Here is a 21,306-nt window from a genome sequence, read left to right as displayed (position 1 = left end):
TGAATTCATGCCCGCACCCTCGCCCCCCCCCCCAGGGAAAGAGGAGCAGGAAGGATGCTATCAGAGCCAAAGGGGCACATTCTCTGTGGATCCCCTGTCTTCCCTTGGGAGGCCAAGAGAGGCACCGCCTGCCGTACGTGGCCAGTGGGGGTGTCCAAAGCTCATCACGGGGTTTGCTGGCTATTAGAGATCATGGGGTGCACTTAGAGGTTCCTGGTCTGCACCTCCCCAAACCCTGGATTGGCTGGCTGGGTTCACCTCTGTGGCTTGGCGTTTGTGGGTCTATCCTCAGGGGCACCCCCTGCCTGCTCACCTCCCCTCTGCCCAACACCCACGGGTGCTGGCGTGTGTCAGACAGCCACCTCTTGGGAAAAGAAAAAGCCAAATTCTGTGGCCAACATCAAGCTGCCCATACGATGTGGACTGACTGGCAGAACTTCTGGAAACGGAACAATTGGTACTCTCAGAGTGGATGGGAGCAGGCTCCAACCCCCCACTGGCTGTGACCGCCCCTGAGCACAGCTCCTGTGCCCACACGGGAAGAAGGCACAGCTTTCACGGCAGGCTGGAGGGGGATGGTATGGATTTAATATTTTTTAGTATTACAATATATTCTTATAAAAATGGTGCAGGTAAAAAGGACACTGCTGATTTTGTACATTAGCCTCACTTGTCGTCTGAGACAGCTTGGTGACAGCAGCTGTGGTGTAGAGGCTGGAGGAACAGTCATGGCACCCCAGTTGGAAAAATGGGATGGGGGTGGGGAGAGTCTGGACCAGACCCTTCCCTCTCCACCCGGAGAATTTTGTTTCCTCTTGTTGCCCCAGAAAACCTACCTTCCCTCACTGGGGAGGGGGGTGGGTGCTGCTGCTGAGAAAGGGACAGGTTGGATTAGGTTAACTGCATTCTACATTGGACACAACATTAGACAGCTGGAGAAATTTACCTGAAGGGAGCAGGAGGGGTGAGAAGGACACTGGGCAAAGACTAAGGAACAAGTGTAATAGGCGTAAACATTTAGCATATCCATGACCAACTCCCCCAGCCCCACGGGGCACCAGCCCCTCCTTGCTGAGGCAACTGGGATGGTGAGTGGTCCAAGGCACGGTTGTAGATCTGGCTATTCTACTGGCCAGAGCTAGAAAACAATAAATAGAGAAGGGAAAAAAACCTTTTGGGGTGAGAAGCCTGAGCCCTGGAACAAGGTATGTGTCCTCTGTAAACAGTTAAACCAAAGTGTGCTTTTCTGTGGATCCAAAATACCTTGAACAACTTCTATGTTCCTTGTCTTTCCTGGAAAATCCAGTCTTCCGTGGCCTGAGGGAAGGCCAGAGTTTGGACATGCTGGTGATAGAAACAGAGCCCTCCCCTGTCCCCTGCTGGGGAGGTTAACCTCAGCCCAGCCAGTTTGAGAGAGGAACTTCAGAGACCCCACCTGTGACCTTCCCACCACCCCAATGCCAGCTTCTGGCAGTGGGGGCTGTCTGGTGGACAGATGGGTAGACCAAAGCCCTCATCTTGCCTTCAACTGGACTCCAGGATGGCCTTTCCCTTTAGCCTGGCCAGGCTTGCATTTGCTCACATCCCTCCCCACTCAAACCAACACACATGCTGGGCTCACCAACTCTATGTTTCTCCCCGCCCACCACAGCTACTCTGGCCCTACCCCCCCGAGTCTGATGTAGGGAAAAGATGAGATAAGCAGCTGAAGAGTGGACCTAGCCCACCAGTGTGGCCACTGGCAATAACCCTGAGCTGGAGAAGTAGGTTGAAAAGTGAGACACAAAGACAAGGGCTGGGAGATAGAATGGCCAGGAGCTGGATGATGGAGAGTCAGGAGGGCTGCACACTGAGGATGATAGGTCAACTTCTAGGGGGAAGAAATGGATCGAAAACAAAAACCTTGATAGAGTTGACCTCTCCTTCCTTCTTTCAGAAGATAGTTTTGTTTAGACACAGCCTTGATCCCCTCCCCCAACCAAGGACAACTCAAAATGAACAGCATGGATGGTGGGAGTGGCTCGGAGGGCTAGAATAGGAGCCCTTGGAAGTCCAATTGAAGAAATGAGTTGAGAGGTGGGTCCCAGCCCCCATGTCTGGTACCCAGCCTTCTATCCTTGATTTCCTTCAGGCAATGCACCCCCAGGGAACTTGGCCCTTTTCCTCTGTATTCCATCTCCCTAGCTTCCCCTGCCTGCTCTGGCTCCCAGTCTGAATGCCTCAGAGATCACATGTAAAGGCAGAGGGCAGCTCTGGCCTTTGGACCATCTCAGGAACAAACACTCCAGGGCCAGCCTTAGCCCGGTGCACGTGGTTCGAAGTGGCCTTCCACAGGCTGGACAGAGAGGGAGGTCTCCGTGGCTTCTGCCCTGAGGCAGACCTTAGAGAAAGAGTTTGGGGTCTGATGAACATGCAGTATGCAGTGGTAGACTGGGAGCACCAGAGTGGAGCTGGGCGTTCAAGTGCTGCCCTCTAGTGAGGGGCTAGCAGAATTCCCAGCCAATGCGTGTGGTTATAGACCAGGGTTGGGTTGTACAGAGGAGGTGTGAGTTTTGTTCCAGGGTCCGTAGGCCCAAGGCACGAGGTGCGGTGATGATTGGAGTCTTTCTTGAACCCCTTCCCTTACCAGATTCATCAAGTACCTGATCGTGAGCCATAGCTGTGGTAACCCAAAGGTGAGTGTTCTGGGATTCAGGATTAGTAGATAGGAGAGAGATGGCAGTAGGGAAGGGAGGGAGAGACTTACACGTAAGAGAGGGGCCAGGGGACTTGTGATGTAGGAAACAGGCACTGCTACTCTGTGTCCTGATGACTTGGTCCCTGCAGCGTCCTCCCCACACTTTTTCTGAAACCTATCTAGCTAGAGTATCTAATGCCTCTTCCCTTTACATCCAAGAGGAAAGTTTGCTCCCAGATCCATGTTCCGTTATGCCTCTTCTTAGTGGATGGGAGGGCCTGCATTCCCTCACTGGCTCTCAGGGGGCCCACCCCACCATGAACTCCCTACTGGACATTGAATCCAGACAAGGCCCATAGACCTGTCCAGTCTAGATCTGGAACAGTTGTGTACCAACATGTGCATGCCCTTGCTGGAGGCCAGGGGGCAGGGCTCCTTCAGCAGGACCTGCCAGGGATGTCCAAGTCTGCCTTGGAGTGACCCTGGGGGGGGGGGCGGGATGCAGAAAGAATAACGGAACAGGAGATGCGAGAAGCCCCTTCAGGTAAGTGTGGGGACCCCTGGTCCTGCCACACACCGCCCCCACCCCAGGACCCAGCCCAGGGCTCGTTTAAACCGAGCACCAAATTGTCTAAGGATCCCGGCCGCCTCCGCTTAGCCCCTCGGCCCACCCCGTCTCCTGCCTCCTGCTGCGGCCAGTCCCCAGGTCAATAATTTAGCCTGCTTATTGCCCGTTCCCGGGTGACTTCCAGCGCCTGGCTCCCCGACCGCTTGCGGCTGCGTTTCAGCTTGCATAAGTCCTTGTCGAACACTTCCCCAGAGCGCAGCGCCGACACCAGGTCATCGAACTCGCCCCCTTCCTCCAGCGTGCTGCCCGCGTGGGCCTTCCGCTGCCTCTGCCACCGCTCCCGCTCCCGCTGCTCCTTCAGCTGGAGGAGGAGGAAGAGAGAGGTGGGCTGAGACCAGAGCAGCCACCGACAGTCCAACCGCCGAACCAGTGGCCTCCCAGCAGGCACAAAGTCCCACCTGTTTGCCCGGAGGCCCGTGTTGACCAGCTGGCTCCACTTTCTTCCTTCCTAAGACACTCCTGTCTCCCCGCCTGCCTCCTGCTCTCACCCAGCAGCACCCCCCTCAGCTCAGCCCTCTCACCATGGCTTCCATGCGTGCCCGCCGTTCCTCCTCCTCTTTCCTCCTCCTCATGGCCTCCAGGTCCTGCCGGGCCTCTGAGAAGGCCTGCAGGAAGGTGTCGAAGATTCCAAAGAATTCGTCTGGCTGCATCTTGCTGTCCTTCTCCCCAAAGTGCATCAGGGCCTTGGAGAACTGTTAGGGGGCAAGGGGTGGTGAGAGTCTGCCCCTGCCCCCAAGCACGGTGGGTTCAGCCCCTGTGGTGAGCTGGGTTCCAGTCAGAGCAGAGCCCAGTCCAAGGGGAGCAGGGCTGGAGGAGAGCGGGGGATGCCTGCTAGCACCAGGGCAGGGATAAGGCTGAAGGAAAAGCTTGAGGCAGACACCAAGGGGAGGTGGGGGATCCAAGCCATCTGACAGAGGCTGCCCAGAGCTACCATGGGGTCTGTTATTGGTGTAGGTATGGGTCAGGAGCTGCAGACCTTGGGAAGTACTTCTTGAGGTCACACACTCAAAACGACCCAGAGTTCATATAGTTATTGGACTAATTTAATTCCTCTATTTCCTCAGTTTCCTCAGCTGTAAAATGGCGACAATAGACTCTACCTCATCATGTTGTGAGGGTGAGGTGAGTTACTAGACATAAAGCATTAGCTCTATTTATAGGTGTCAGGCACTGTTCCAACATTTATTGACAGCCACCATCTCTAATTCAAGCCAGGGTGTGCAGCCTGGACCAGCAGGGGCATCTCAGACCTCCTGCATGAGGAGGCCTACCAGTGGGATCCATGGGGATGTTAGTGTGAGAAGCCAGGAAGAGGCAATAACAACTGTGACCAAAACTGAGCTCTGGAGTCTGGATTCTAACTCAGGTCTGTCCAACACAGCTGGGAAACCCTGGGCAAGTTTCTTAACCTCTCCAGATCTCAGTGTACATACTTGTACAATGGGGTAGTAACCTTTTAAGAAGCCCATACTAAAAGGATTATGACCTTTGCAACAGACTTGCTATTGCTTTTCTTAAGGGAGTGACGAAATTACTTTTCCTCAAAGCTCAGTGACTCTGGGTTTGTCCCTCTGGGCCACCCAACACAGGAATGGGTGAAGGAGCCTTTTCTACGTAAAAAAAGAGGGATAGGGTTAGGATGGGGACCAGACTGGGAGCTTGGGCCACACTTACCTTGTCCCTGGCCTCATTCAGCTGGTCTTCCAGCTCTGAGAAGCTAAAGCTGGAGACAGTGATGAAGTCACTCATGACAGGGACAAACTTGTCATTTGGTTCCCGTGCCTGGCGCTTCTGGTATTCCAGCTCCTGAGGAGGGAGAGTGATGCGCTGGTTAGAGGGGCACCAGCACAGAAGTCAGGAACTCTGAGGGTCACCCCCATCTCCCACCCTTCCTGCCTAGTTTCACACAATTCTGAGGGCGGCAAAGATTGTGAGAGCTATCCCTCGTGCACCACTGCTATCTTTCTTTCTCTCGATCCTTGCTTCCCAGGGTGGTCTGGGACGTCTGAAGTAATACAGACTCTCAGGGAATGAGAATCTGCATTTTAACAAGACCTCTAGGTAATGCATGGGCCGATTCAAGTGTGAGATGTCTTTCTAAATCTCCTAGCTGATACGGATGCTGCTGGTCATGGGCCCTGCTGTGAGTAGCACTTTTAAGGGCTATAAATTGGAAATTGACCCCACCCCCACCATAGTGGCAATGAATATTTCTTTCTCTTACTTACCTTCATTCTCTAACTCATTGTCCCCTTACCAGCCTACCACCCCCTTCCCCCAGTAAAAATGGAAACATTCTCAAGTTCCCAAATGTTGAAGAAAAATGATTGGGGCCATTGCCATATGGGACTAGCCTAGCCTCAGGCCAGAGACCATATCATCTGAGAAGCCATCAGAGCAGGACTGGTGAAGACGAGACTCCTGGGCGCAGCCCCTGGGTCCTCTACGGACCCAAGGAGAAGAGGCATCTGGCAGGAATTTCTGGAGATCACTGTGCCCAGTGTCACACACTATGGGCTACCTGTGCCAGCTGGCTTCTGAGAGATGCAGAAACTCTTTCCTATCCACTTGAATTAGACTTAGGCATGGGGCCAACTTACGATTCATTCTCCACCAGTGTCCAACAGACATGCTGGACAGTGACCTGGCTAGTCTCAGATGGCCCCTCCATGAGATTCTAAATTTAAGTCCTAAATAATCCAGTCATTCTTTCCTGAGGGCTAGCTCTGTTGCTGCCTATTAATTGGTCAAATGATAGGTCCCCAGATAGTAGGCCCCCAGATGGAAAACACTGTCTGATGCATTTCTGTGTCCCAGAGCTCCTGGTTGGGGTGCCAGAGTTACTGGCACAGGGTCTGGCCTTCAGCACAGACACAGAAAGCAACCCCGCAAACCCAGGCAGGCATAGATGGTGTACTCACCACCTCAACTGCTCGGAGGCCCCTCCTGAGGTTGCCCACCTCCTTCTCCAGCTCTGCCAGGCTGCAGGGAGACACACAGGAAGGGAGAATTGCTGAGCATGGTTCAGACAGATGGCAGTGCAAAGCACAATGGCCTTGGAGTCAGTGGACCCATGCTCTAGGCCTGCTGCATCACCTCCCCTCTGTGTTCTGTCTGTGCTTCTATAAAATAATAGGATTGAAATTTAGGTTCTGAAGATCCTTCCAGATCAGAAATGTTATGTTGAATATTAGCTTTCTAACACATGGCTTCTGACTTGAATTCTTTTTAATACCAGTAGGTAATACTTAAAACTCTTAACATGTTGTCCTGTGTGCAGTAAGCATTTGTTGCATATTAACTATTTTCTACTGTATTTCTGCTTCTGTTAGAAATGCTTCTATCAGCCTATGTCTCTTCAGGTCTGATTTTTTGCCTATAGGAGATATCATTGGTGCTACATCCATATCTCCCTGGACCATCCATTGTAGTGTACAATCCTGACTTCTAATGATACGAGCACTTTCTCTGGATCCCAGAGTTCCCTTTGCCTGTACCTATAGCCAGAGTCATGCCCTGCCCAGAGACGTTCAGCTAATGACTGACAGGAGATGGGCTATGATATCCTAGTTCCCTCACCTCTCGGATGGGGTAAGTTGAGTAAGTGTCCTATGTTGTCTCACAGACTTCCATGGAGGGAGGTTCCAGGGGTAGCTGGCTTAATAATACTTTGTTATTAAGTGAGACACCCCTGGCTCACTTCCCCACTGTTTCCTAGGAATATCTCTGAAATAAGAATTTGAGAGCAAGTAGCCAGTCTTCATTTGGTTCTCCTAAAGGCAGACGCTGAGACAGTGCCCATCCCTAGTCATCCCACAATAGCAATGAAAGGAAATTTAGACAAGAGTGCTATGATCACAGGGGAAAGAAGGGTCCCTCACTTGACTTTGGCGGCTTCTGGAAGATGCTGTAGCTCCGAGGGCATGTTCAGGATGTCAGGGAAGTGCTTCTCCAGGATCATGATCAGGTAATGGAGCAGAGAGATATTTCTGTGGATGAAAGGTCAGGGACAAAGGAATGAAGGCCAGGAAGAAACGAGCGGGAGGGGTCAGGGGAAAAGGCAAGGAGTTTGAGTCAGAAATGGGAGGAGGAGGGAAGAGGCCGGGGGGGGGGGTGGTGAGATGGAAGATAAGGCAGCAGACAAGATCCCACCTGTCAATGCTGGACTTGGTATCTGCAATCTTGTTGAGGCTGGCCACCCGGAACCCATAGGCTCCCCCACGCTGCCCTTTGTTCATGAAGTTGCCAATGGCCAAGACGACCTCAAGCATCTGCCTTAGACGCTTGCTGCGGATCAGCTCCTGGGAGGCCAGCAGGATGGCTAGGAGAGGAGGGACAGGTCATAGCCCTACAGAAACTGGGCCAGGGCAGGTGGTCCCCTTGAACACCAGGATGATGCCACCACACAGTTCAGTCTTCAACTTTCAGAGGGGCAGACTATACCCACACCTCAACAGACTGATCTACTTCATACCTGCCCACTTCCAAGGGAAGCAGGTAAATTGGCCAAAAGCCAATTTAACAAATAACTCATTCTCAGAATGTGCCAATTCTTCTTAATATATTTAAGAATATCTTTTCTTACATATATCCAAAGATGATTAGTAGTTCTTTCTATGAATATATACAAGGATATAATACTTTTACTTTTTTAAACTTAGTGATTAAAATTTTAAATTTCAACATTTTACATAGTATGGGACTGTTTCTGCCTCTTTTAAAATGCTGTTTAACTTTTTTTTTAAAGAAAAAAATCCCTGTCAATTAAATTATCATGTCACTAATATAATATTTCCATATTTTTGTTCTATAAGATAAGGGTATGCCTTGCAGTTAATGCTATTTTGATTTAAGAGTTTACTTGACATCTTGTTGAACATCATTTAAATTTTTCCCCAACTTTTAGGAATTTTAACAATTTCTCCCCAATGCCTTAAATGATACATTTGCTAGAAATATGATTTAAGGTTAACAGTAACTGAAACTTCAGTATTTCATTCGAGGATGGATGCGCTGGCCCATTCTCAGCTATTGTGTACTAATGGGATACAAATCCTACAGTGAAATTTTGGCTACTACTTATGGAATATGCTTTCTGATTATTAAGCATGGTGATAAGAACACCAAACCATCCCATGAATTTTAGCTTATGCCAAACTGAACATTCTTTAAGATGCTGCTATGGATCTAAAATGAGAACCATCTGACCAAAAGTTTGCAGAAATCCTCAAAAGCAGTTAAAAGTAAGTAATTGGGAGAGGGGGGAAAGGCTGTAATGTAGAGATCATCAGGACCTCTCAGCTTGTACCTACTTCAGCCTCAGCTGTCCTTCCAGGACACTCTCTGTGCAGAAAGTCCCAGGAACACCCTGGCCTGCAACCACTTCAGCTCCAGCAATCCCACCAGGGTGTCCTCAGCCCTCACCAGCCACAGGGAAGGGAAAGTCACCAGATACACATAGCCTACACGGGGGATAACCATACACAAGGCCATTCCTTCAAGTTTTAGAGAATTAGCTGTTCTGCCTAATCACAGAAATAAAGACTAAAAGTTAAGAAAAAGGGGAGTCAGAGGAATATGCTCCAAACAAAACAAAACCTCAGGAAAAGAACAAAATGAAATGGAGATAGCACTATTCCTGATAAAGTTAACAAATAGAAAATATGAAAAAAATTCAGAATTAAAGAACATAAATGAAAAATACACTAGAAGGAATCAACAGATTAGCAGATGAAGAAGAGATCAGCAATCTAGAAGACAGAGTAATGGAAAACAACCAAGCTGGGTAACAAAAAGAAACATATTTTAAACGAGGACAGGTTAAGGGATCTCTTGGACAACAACAAGTGAACAAGTATTCATATTGGATCCCAGAAAAAGAGCAAAAGGGACAGAAAAGTTACTTGAAGAAATAATAGCCAAAACTTCCTTAACCTGGAGACATCCAGGTTCAGAAAGCACAGAGAGTTCCAAATAAGATGAACCCAAAGAGGTCTACACCAGGACACATAAGAACTAAAAATCCAAAGATTAAAGAGAATTTAATAGAGAATTTAAAAGCAGCAAAACAGAAGGGAAGTTACATACAAGGGAAACCCCCATAAGCTGATTTTTCAGCAGTGACTTTGCAGGTGAGGAGGGAGTGGCAGGATATATTCAAAGTGCTGAAAGGGAAAAATCTATAACCAAGACTACTTTACCCGATGAGATTATCACTCAGGATTGAAGGAGAGAGAAAAGATTTTCCCAGGCAAAAAAAAAAAAAAAAAAAATTAAAGATGTTCATCACCCCAAACCATCCTTACAAGAAATGGTAAAGGGACTTCTTTAAGTGGAAAAGAAAGGGCCATAACTAGAAGTTTATATATATATAAATTATATATTATATAACTGTATATAATATATAATTCATATTCGTATACATATATACCAATAAAAAGATGTAAAATATGATACCATATACATAAAATGTGGAGGGGGGAGTAAAAAATCATTTTAGAATGTTTTCAAACTTAAGTGACCATCAAGTTAATATAGATTGCTATATACTTGGGATGTTATATGAACCTCATGACAACCACAAATCTGTAATAGATACACAGAAAAAAATAAAGATAAAGAGTCACACTAAAGGAAGTCACTAATCACAAGGAAAGAAAGCAAGAAAAGAAGAAAGAAACAGAAGAGCTACAAAAACAACCAGAAAACAAATAATGAAATGGCAATAAATATATAACTTCTGATAATTTCTTTAAATGCAAATGGTCTAAACTCTAGAGTGCATGATGGATTAAGAAAAATTCCTCTATATGTTGCCTATGAGAGATTCACGTCAGACACAAGACATACAGACTAAAAGTGAAAGGATCGAAAAAAAAGATATTCCATGAAACAGAAAAAAAAAAAAAAAAGAGCCAGGGTAGTAATACTTACACAAAATGACTTTAAGTCAAAGACTGCAATAAGAGACAAATAAGGGCATTACATAATGATAAAGGGGTCAACATAACAAGAGGGTGTAACGATTGTAAGTATCTATGCACCCAACATTGAAGCACCTAAACACATAAAGCAAATATTAACAGACATAAAGGTAGAAATTGACAATAATAATAGCAGAGACTTTAATATTCAACTTACATCAACAGATAGATAATCCAGGCAGAAAAGTCAATAAGGAAATAGTGTTGCTCGGTGACACATCAAACTAGATGGACTTAGATATACACGGAACATACCATCCCAAAATGAGAGAATACACTTTACAAGTGCACAAAGAACATTTTCCAGGATAGATCACGTGTTACACCACAAAATAGTCTTAATAAATTCAAGATTGAAATCATATCATGCATCTTTTCTGAACACAGTGGTAAGGAACTAGAAATCAATCACAAGAAAAAACTGGAAAAATACAAACATATGGAAGCTAACAACATGTACTAAATAGCCAATGGGTCAATAAGAAGTGACAGGAAATCAAGAAATACAAGGAGAGGGGCGCCTGGGTGGCTCAGTGGGTTAAAGCCTCTGCCTTCGGCTCAGGTCATGATCCCAGGGTCATGGGATCGAGCCCCGCATCGGGCTCTCTGCTCAGCGGGTAGCCTGCTTCCTCATCTCTCTCTGCCTGCTTCTCTGCCTACTTGTGATCTCTGTCTGTCAAATAAATAAATAAAATCTTTAAAAAAAAAAAAAAAAAGAAAAGAAATACAAGGAGAGAAGTGAAAATGAAACCACACTTATCTAAAATCTTTGGTACTCAGCAAAAGCAGTTCAAAAAGGGAAATTTATAGCAGTACAGGTCCACTTCAAATTTAAAAAAAAAAAATCTCAATCTAACCTTATACCTAAAAGACCTAGAAAAAGAAAAATCCAAGGCGAATAGAAGGAAGGAAATAAAAGAGCAGAAATAAATTAAATAGAGCCTTTTAAAAAAGTGAAAAAGATCAATGAAACCAAGAGCTGGGTTTTTGAAAAGACAGGCGTAAGGGATAAGCCTTTAGTCCTATTCATCAAGGAATAAAGGACACAAATGAAAAAAATCAGAAATGAAAAAAGTGACAACTGACACCACAGAAATACCAAGGATTATGAGAGTACTATGAAAAATTATATGCCAACAAACTGAACAACCTAAAAGAAATGGATAAAGCCCTAAGAACATATAATCTTCCAAAATTGAATCAGAAGGAAATAGAAAATCTGAACAGACCAACTACTAGTAACAAAATTGAATAAGTATCCAAAAACTCCCCAAAAAACAAAAGTCCAGGAGCAGACTGATTCATAGGTAAATTCTACTAACCATTTAAAGAAGGGTTAACACCTATTCTCAAGCTCTTTCAAAAAAAAAAAAAATGAAGAGGGAGGAACTCTTCCAAATACATTCTATGAAGACAGCATCACCCAGATACCAAAGCAGACAAAGACACTACAAAAAAACAAAACAAAACACCAAAAACAAAAAAAGCCATGAAACAAAAACCCCTATAGGCCAATATCCCTGATGAACATAGATGTAAAAATCCTCAACAAAGTATCAACAAACTGCTTTCAACAATACACTTAAGGAAATCATTCGCGAGCAAGTGGGTATCATTCCAGGGATTCAAGGATGGTTCAGTACTTAAAAAATCAACATGATACATCACATAAACAAGAGAAAGGATAAAAAAAACATATGTTCATTTAAGCAGATGCAGAAAAATCATTTGACAAAATTCAACATCTGTTCATGATAAAAATTCTCAAAGTAGTTAGAGGGAACATGCCTCAACATAATGAAGATTATATATGAAAGACCCACAACTACCATCAAACTTTATGGTGAAAAATAAAGTTTTTCCTTTAAGATCAGGAATAAGACAAGGATGTCTACTCTCACCACTTTTATATAACATTGTAATGGAAGTTCTAGCCACAGCAACCAGACAAGAAATAAGAGGTATTCAAACTGATAAAAAGTTAAACTATCACAACTTACAGAAGACATGATACTGTATGGAGAAAACCCTAAAGACTCAATTAAAAATCTATTGGAATAAATGAATTCAGTAAAGTAGCAGGATTCAAAATTAGTACAAAGATTTTGGTTGCATCTCTATACACTGATGATGAAGCAGAAAGAGAAATTAATAAAATAATTCCATTTATATTTGTATCAAAAAGACCTGGAATAAACTAATGAGGTAAAAGACCTGTATTCTGAAAACTATAAGACACTGCTGAAAGATTGAGAAAAACTAAAATAACAATGACAATAAGAATCATATGTCTTTGGTTATTCATCTTTTAACAAAAAAACATTTTCAATTTTAAATGTAAAAACAAATAAAACAAGTGGAAAGATATTCCACACTTGTGGATTGGAAGAATTAGTATTATTAAAATGTCTGTAATACCCAAAGCAATTGACAAATTCAATGCAATCTCTATCAAAGTACCAATAGCATTTTTCACAGAACTAGAACAACAACAACAACAACAACAAAAAAAAAACCCTAAAATTTGTACCATACCATAAAAGACTCTAAGGAGCTAAAACAGTCTTGAGAAAGAAGAACATAGATGGAAGTATCACAACTACAGATCTCAAAATAACCTACAAAGCTGTAGTGATCAAAGCAGTATGAAACTGGCACAACAATAGACACATAGGTCAATAGAATAGTATAGAGAACCCAGAAATAAACCCACAATTAAATGGTCACTATGACAAAGGAGACAATAACTTTCAATGTGGGAAAAGATTACAAATGATGCTGGGGGAAATGGACCACTTCCTGAAGCCATACACAAAAATAAACTCAAAATGGATTAAAGACCTAAATGTGAGACCTGAAACCATAAAAGTCCTAGAAAAAAACATGGGTAGTAATCTCTTTAACATTAGCCTTAGCAACAATTTCTTAGATTTGTCTCCTTAAGCAAGAGGAACAAAATCAAAAATAAACTGTTGGGACTACACCAAAATAAAAATCTTTTGCACAGCAAAAGAAACCTTTGACAGAATAACAAGGCAACCTACTGAATGGGAGAAGATAATAGCCAGTGATATTTGATAAAGGGTTCATGTCCAAAATATATAAATAATTTATATAATTCAACATCAAAAAACAATCCAATTTAAAAATTGGCAGAGGACCTGAATAGACATTTCTCCAAAGAAGACATACAGATGGTCAACAGACACATCTGCTCAACATCACTGATCATGAAGGAAATGCATATCAAAACCACAATGAGATATCACCTTACACATGTCAGAATGGCTAAAATCAAAAAGATTATATCGACTGTTGTTAAAGATGTGGAGGAAAAGGAAATCTTGTGCACTGTGTGTGGGAATGTAAATTTGTATAGCCACTGTGGAAAACAGTATAGAGGTTCATCAAAAATTAAAAATAGAAATATTACATGATCCAATAATTCCAGTGAGTATTTACCCAAAGAAAATGTAAACAGTAATTCAAAAAGATATCTGTACCCCTATGTTTACCGCATCATTATTTATAATAGCCAAGATATGGAAGCAACCTAAGTATCCACTAATAGATGAATGGATAAAAAAAAACACAGTTGTGCCAAAGCTTTTTATCAAAATAAAAATAGTCCCAATAGTCCCAATAGTTTGTTTTGGCTTTTGTTCCCCCTGCCAAAGGAGACATAGCTAGGAAAATGTTGCTTAAGGCTGATTTTAAAGACATTTACTGCTTATGTTTTCTTCTAGGACTTCTATGGTTTCAGGTCTCACACTTAGGTCTTTAACCCACTTTGAGTTTATTTTTGTGTATGATATAAGCAAGTTGTCCAGTTTCACTCCTTTGCACATGGCTGTCTAGTTTTCCCGGCACCATTTGTTGAAGAGACTGTTTTTTTCTCATTGTATATTCTTGCCTCCCTTATAGATTAATTGACCATATAACTGGGAGTTCATTTCTGGGCTCTCTATTGTGTTCCATTGTTCTATGTGTCTATTTCCAAGCCCGTACCATATGAACAAAGGAAAAAGAGACAAAAAAAACAGACTTTTAAATATAATGAACAAACTGGTGGTTTCCAGAGGGGACGGGGGTTGGGGAATGGGTGCAATAGGTGAAGGGGATTAAGAGTACATTTATTGTGATGGGCACCGAATAATGTATAAAATTGTTGAATCCCTATACTGTACACCCAAAACTGAATATAACCCTGCATGTTAATTATACTGGAATTTTTTAAAAAAGCCACTGCCTTAAATATATACAATTGTGAATCTTAAGTATATAAACTTGTACATCTTAAATATATACAATTTTTGTCAATCATAGCTCAATGAAGCTGGGAGAAATTTTTCAGTACACCAACAAAGAAAGAAGATACAATGTACTATTATTCATCCATAAAAATGAATGAGATCTTACCATTTGTGACAACATGGATGGATGGATCTAGAGAGTAAAATGCTAAAGTGAAATAAGTCAGAAAGAAACACCATATGATTTTACTTATATGTGGAATCTAAAAAACAAAGTGAGGGTTGCAGAAAGGAAGTTGGGTAGAGGGATGGGGTAACTTGATGATGGACATTAAGGAGGGCATGTGATGTGATGAGCACTGGGTGTTATACACAACTAATGAATCTTTGAACATTATATAAAAAACTAATGATGAACTGTATGTTGGCTAATTGAATTTAAATTTATTTTTTTAAAGATTTTATTTATTTATTTGACAGAGATCACAAGTAGACAGAGAGGCAGGCAGAGAAAGAGAGGGGGAAGCAGGCTCCCAGCTGAGCAGAGAGCCTGAAGTGAGGTTTGAACCCAGGACCCTGAGATCATGACCTGAGCCAAAGGCAGATGCTTTAACCCACTGAGCCACCCAGGCGCCCTTGAATTTAAATTTAAATAAAGACTTAAAAAAAGAAAAATAAAAAACAAAATGAACAAACAAAAACCAGACACAGACTCATAAATACAGAGAACTAACTGATAGTTTCCAGAAGGGAGGGATGTGGGGGGATGGGCAGAATGAGTGAAGGGAAGTGATAGATGCAGCCTTCCAATGATGGAATACATAAATCATGGAGATAAAATGTACAGCAAGGGGAATATGGTCAATGGTATTATAATAGCCTTACATAATGTAGCTACACTTGTGGTGGACATAGCACAATATATAGACTTGTCCAATCTCTATATTGTACATTTGAAATGGATATAACATGTGTGTCAACTGTACATTATATACACATCATGAAATTAACAACAAAATAAAAGTAGAAGCTTAAACTGGAAAAAAAAGAAGCTATAAAAGTCAATGATAAGTTTTGTCAGTACATAGTCAGTCTATGACCTAATAGCAGAATTACTCTTGAAGGGTATTAGAGTGGTTTCTAGTCATTTTTTTTCTTAAATTACAAACAGATTGGTTAAATTAATTATGGTATTCAGACAATGGAATAAAGTGCAACACTGAAAATGAATAACTCGCTGTTGGCGGTCACAATAGGGTAATTTACAAGCATAATGCTGAGCAAAAGGAACCAGCATAAAATTATCCATACTCCAGTATACAATTTATATAAAGTTTGAGACCAACAAAACCTTTAAAGAAGCTAGACCAATGGTTGCAAGGGGTGATGTTTGAGAGGAGACATGAGGAAGGGGTGTTTAGGGCTGGCAACATTCCATTTCTTGACTTGGGTGTTGATTTCACAGGTGAGTTTACTTTATGATAATTCATCAAGTAGGACACTTGTGATTTATGTACATTTCTGTATGCATATTTGAATAAAAAGTTTACTTTTATAAGTAGTTCTTTAAAGTTTTTGGCAATTCATAGTGGTTGGGATGGTTTTTCTAAGGTTGATATGCTACTTGAGAAATTTGCAAAAGAATCCTCCTAAAAATGCTAAAATGTTGGCAAAACAGAAATTGACAAGAGTTCAAAGGAAATCAGTATAAATGGGAAAACTCCCATTGCAATGCAGACATTTTAGATAAAGTCATAAGAATAATATATTCTTGAATATATTCATAAGAATGTTTACATTTGAAACCATATTCATCTTGACTATATTCAGTAAATGTATTCAAAATGAGAATCAGTAAATTTGGTATATTCAACAATGAACAGATTCATAAGAATATATTCAAGAAAAATATGTTTCATGAATATATTCATAGAATTGGTAAATCTGTCAAATTTGGTGAATTGGCTTTTGGCAAATTGACCCAAAGGCCCTGGTGGAAATTGAGGAGGGTAAGATGTCAAAAGCTCATCAGCAGCTGAGATAGGCCAAATATTAGCTTACCAGGAATATTTCCTAGAACTGGAAGGAAAAATAGGAATTCCAACTCCTGTACAATTAATTCTCTGGTCCCCACCCCTAGTTCAAGCCACTGACCTGATTCTGTAAGATACCGCTTCAGCCACCTCCTTCTGACTCTCAGAGGAAGAGCCATCCAGACCTTTCTAGAACAGCTAGCAGCCATTGCTACTGCAGAGCAATTCTTACTTTCCCCAGTAGGTTATCCAAAACATGACTTGCTCTGCACAGCTTGATATTAAAGGGAGATTTTCCTGAGCATTCATAGGGTAACACTTAGGGGGAGTTTTGGAGTGGGCTCTGAGATTATCTGAGATTCACCCTACCCAGGGGCTAGGCTACACTGGTTCCACATCTCCAAGTGGCAGTTGCTCACATTTGCTCCACTGACCCAAGACACACAAATGGTTGAGCAAATATCTTGGCTCATCCCTGCATCCAGTGTCTCAGGCCCCAAGGGCAGTCTGCAGGAGGACAAAGAAGGTTGTATGAAGGTAGGGATTCACTCATCACAGGGCAGAAGGTACTGCCAGACCTCAGACCTGCAGAGTCACAGCTGTCCTCGATCCTTCTCCCTCAGAACAATCAATAATTATGATTACACCCAGCCTGCAGTTGCCTTGTGTGTGTGAATACACGTGGAGGGGGGCGGGGGCAGATTGCAGAAAATGTCTACCTCTAGCTCTGTCACACACCCCCCACCTCCCACCCCCAAACCTCCCTGAAGCAACTCTAGGAAGGGCCCATCTCTGGACTGGGCATCCCAGGGAGTGCTGGTCAGCCCTGGTGTCCAGCAGAGGGGTCCACGCTCTGCTCCACTCCCAGCCTACCCCCCTCAGCCTCCTGGACTCAGGATCTCCTGTTCCACTCTGCTGTCCTATCTTTCCCCCAAGTGAGCCTCACAGCCTCTCCCACTTCTCTGCTCGTGGGTCTTCTTGGACCTTCGTGGACGTTCTTCCCCAAATCTTTGCCCCTCTGTCTTCTGCTGTCATCTATCAAGTACTGCAGGACAAAGAGTGGGGGATGAATTCTGAAGAACAAGATCTGGGTTCTAATTCTGGGTCCACCACTCCCTGAACATGGCCTGAGGCAGCATGACCCCATTTTAGACCTGAGAGAATGGACACACCCAGAGGGCTGTTGTGAGGACCAATGAGACCACCCATGTGGAATGTTTCACGCAGTGCTTGCTACAGAGTTCTCACTGAATTACAAATTGACCATCTGGAAAAGGCCTGCATCGGAAGGGTTCCCTAACCCGGAAAACCAGATACCGCCAGGAATTACCTTGCGAATTTCCTACTTTTCTGAAAGCTCACACTTAAAATAATGTGTCCAGAGGCCTTCTATGAACTTCGCCCCTCTCAGGCAGGGTAAAGATTGATGAGCCCAACACATGCCAGGCCCTGTTCTAGGAACTTGCTATTATCATCATCTGTTCAGCATTTCTGTCCCATGCTGAGGCAAATGTCAACAGACCCCCCCCACTTCCCGGAGAGTATCCAGGCTGAGGCACAGGAAACATATCACATGTTTGGCACATGTGCTCATATAAACAAGTGCATATATCTATAATAATCATAGTTTCAAATTTGTCCTTGGCTTTGGTTTTTTGTGGGGAGAGGCCGGGGCGGGGATTGAGAATGAGAAAGTTTTCTTCTACCCCTGTTCATTGATTTCCACCCCTGGGCCCTCCCAGATGTCTCTCCACTCTAGGCCTCCCCACACCCTCAACCATACCTTCCACTTTGGGCTTTGCCTCAGCCAGTCGCTCCTGGAACTTCTTCTTGAAGAAAAGGGCCTGCAGTCGCTGCTGGTAGTGGTCGATCCTGTGGACAGGGCAAGCTACATTGTGAGGCCACCCCCTCCAGCCCCAGGAGCTAGCTTCAGCCCCTCCTTCATGCCTGCTGCCCTGACCTGCTCATTTCATAGAGGAAGCGGTCAGCACGGGCCATCCGCTCTATCTCATGCTTGTGCTCCTCGAGGAGGTCGATGTCACTTTTCTCTGGAATGAACTTGAGGAGCTGCAAAGAGCATCAGATGAACATCAGACAGGAAATTGGTGAGAAGCAGATATTGGGAGTTCCCTGCACAGATGCCCATACACTGACCATGCTCAAGATGGGGGCGGGGTGGTCCTTAAAAGAGGCATCTTCATGCAGTGGGTTTATGTTTCATTTGCCTAAAGGGGTGGGTTTATGTTTCATTTGCCTAAAGGGGGCCTCAGGGCACCTGCTCTAGACTTTTCTTTTTTCACTTTTTAAAACTGAGATGCACCTTGTCTATAGTAAAGTATACTGTTCTTAAGTGCACAGCTCAATGACTTTCCTTTTAAACACTTTTTTCTTTTAAAGTTTGTTGAGGTATAACTTATATAAAATGCATCCACCTTTTGTTTTCTTTAAAAAAATTTTTTTTATTTGTTTATCTTAGAGAGAGAGCACATGCACACAGGCTAGGGGAGAGAGGCAGAGGGAGAGGAAAAGTCCCAAACAGACTCTGTGCTGAGCTCAGAGCCCCACACGGGGCTCAATCCCAGGGCCTGAGTTCATGACCTGAGCTGAAATCAAGAGTCAGATGCTTAACCAACTAAGCCCCCCAGTGCCCCAAAATGCATCCATCTTGAGCGTGCAATTCAATGAGTTTTGACAAAACCACCCAGTGAACTCCCATCCAGATTAAGATACAGATTTCCATCCCCCAGAAAGTTCTCTTGTACTTTTTCCATAAGCAACCCATCCCCGTCCCCGTTATAGCCTCCCAACTGAATTCTATCACCTTAGATTAGATTTGCCTGTTCTTAAACTTCGTATAAATGGATTCATGCTGTGTGCTTTCCCTGGTGTCTGGCTTCTTTTGCACAACATAATGTCTGAGACTCATCCATACTGTAAGTATGGGTAGTTTGCTTTTTATACATTGATGAACAGTATTCCATTGTAAGAATATACCACAATGTATTTATTCATTTTCTTACTGATGGACAGTTGGGTTGTTCCATGAATAAAACTATTACAAATATTCTTGCCTATATCTTTTATAGTCAATGTTTGTAGTCATTTCTCTGTATGCTGTAGTGGGACTGCTGGGCAGGAGGGTAGGTTTAGCCTTTGTGTATGCTACCAAATTGTTTTCCAAATTGTACTCAATGAGAATTCCAGTTGCTTGATGTCCTTGCCAACACTTGGCATTGTCAGTCATTTCAATATAGTTCTTCCGGTAGGTGTGTGGTTCTGCCTTAGTGTGATTTACTATATATCTCTGATGACTAAGAGTGTCAAGCCACTTGGAAACTGTCTTTCATGAAGTACCCATTGAAGGCTTCTGATTATTTTCAGGTGGAGGTATTTGTCATTTTCTCTCCCAGATTTGTAGAGCTCTTTATTCTGAATAGGAAGTCTTTGCTACATGTACATAAAGTAAATGTCTTCTAAAGTTTGGCTTGTCTTTTCACTCTAGTAATGGTATCCTCTGATGAACAGAATTCTTCATTCTAATGAGGTCCAACTGATGGTGCTTTTGTTGGTACCTTACAGGTTTCTCTTGAAGGACCCAATAAATAGAGGTGGAGGAGATTGGGGAAATATATGATTATGGCTCACTCTGATTTTGCCTTGAGACCCAGGGGGGGAATCATAGCTTATACCTCTTGTCAAAGACCTCAATCCCCTAGAAAAGATGCAGCCTTTTCCAGCCTCCCCTCAGAAAGGCTGGTCCATGGAGTATCTATAAACCTTTCCCCACCTCCTCATCTTCCAGTCTGATTTTTTCCTTGACCTAAGAGTTGTGGCCTCTCTGGGGACAGGGAGGGGTTCAGCTGCCCCCTAATTTCTGCTCTCATCCCTTCCCCACTAGGGACCTCACCTGCTCCAGCATGTCCTTAGCGAGGTCCTCCTGTTCATCCATCTTCAAGATGGCCTGCCGGATCTCCTCATTAGAAAGCTTCAACCTAAGGCAAAACGCTGCCCCTTAAGCAGTCTGGCTTGGCCCCTCCGCTCAGGACAAACCCCAGCCCTTCTCCTCCCCTGCATTTTCTCACTCACATGAATATGGGACTGTATCCCTTAGTGCTCCCCACTTACCTCTTCTGCAAAGCCTTCTCTAACTAAACTCATATGGTCTACTGAAGGAACTCAATAATAATGAGATATTTTGATTTTTAAGGATAAACTTGAATCTGCTGTCTTGCTAGAGTCTCTGTCATAACTGATAGGGACATTTGGGAGTAAAAGGGCCATCTTTAGTGTAGACAAAGAGACAGGGCAAAAGGTTTCTGATCCTTCTTCTCCTTATGCCTAAAATATCTACTGCACCTCCACGCGAAGATGGGAGTATTGACAGACCACAAAGGGGGCTGCTTCCTGCTTCCTTCATTGTCAGAGACAGAACAGCCCTCAGTCTTCTGACAGTGCCTCAGCTCCCACACAGCTGTGTTCCCATACATCTTGCTGTCTGGGTGAGGGAAAAGCCACCTCCCTACACACACACACACACACACAAACACACACAGTCCTTCCCTTTTCCCTCCAGATGCACACCACTTGGAGCCCTGGAGATACAGAACTCTCCCTCATCTTCAAGAGAGAGAAACTGAGGCCTGAGGCCTGTGGGAAGAAAGGGGCATGGATGTCCCAGAGATGGCTGGGGCAGCACTAAGAATAGTATGGGTGGCGGTGCCCTCTGACCCTG

General features: G+C 43.7%; 1 protein-coding gene across 4 annotated transcripts in view; it reads right to left on the bottom strand.

The window, feature by feature from the left end:
- Positions 1–566: 566 nt before the first annotated feature.
- Positions 567–21,306, bottom strand: part of DAAM2 (dishevelled associated activator of morphogenesis 2) — a 117,628-nt gene continuing 96,888 nt past the window's right edge. For all 4 annotated transcript variants that reach the window (XM_045071226.1, XM_045071229.1, XM_045071228.1 and 1 more), the window contains 9 exons: positions 20,482–20,566; positions 18,535–18,641; positions 18,358–18,446; positions 7,458–7,626; positions 7,187–7,294; positions 6,227–6,287; positions 4,980–5,111; positions 3,827–3,997; positions 567–3,606 (listed from right to left, as the gene is read on the bottom strand). In XM_045071226.1, coding sequence (XP_044927161.1) covers positions 3,385–3,606; positions 3,827–3,997; positions 4,980–5,111; positions 6,227–6,287; positions 7,187–7,294; positions 7,458–7,626; positions 18,358–18,446; positions 18,535–18,641; positions 20,482–20,566 — 1,144 coding nt within the window. In that variant the 3' untranslated portion in view covers positions 567–3,384. The remainder of the gene's footprint in view (positions 3,607–3,826; positions 3,998–4,979; positions 5,112–6,226; positions 6,288–7,186; positions 7,295–7,457; positions 7,627–18,357; positions 18,447–18,534; positions 18,642–20,481; positions 20,567–21,306) is intronic.

This window comes from Mustela putorius, unplaced genomic scaffold (assembly GCF_011764305.1).
Source record: "Mustela putorius furo isolate JIRA1106 unplaced genomic scaffold, ASM1176430v1.1 tig00003983_pilon_pilon_pilon, whole genome shotgun sequence".
Lineage (NCBI taxonomy): Eukaryota > Metazoa > Chordata > Mammalia > Carnivora > Mustelidae > Mustela > Mustela putorius.
The sequence above is the reverse complement of the archived record's forward strand: the minus strand, read 5'-3'. Positions and strand labels throughout refer to the sequence as shown.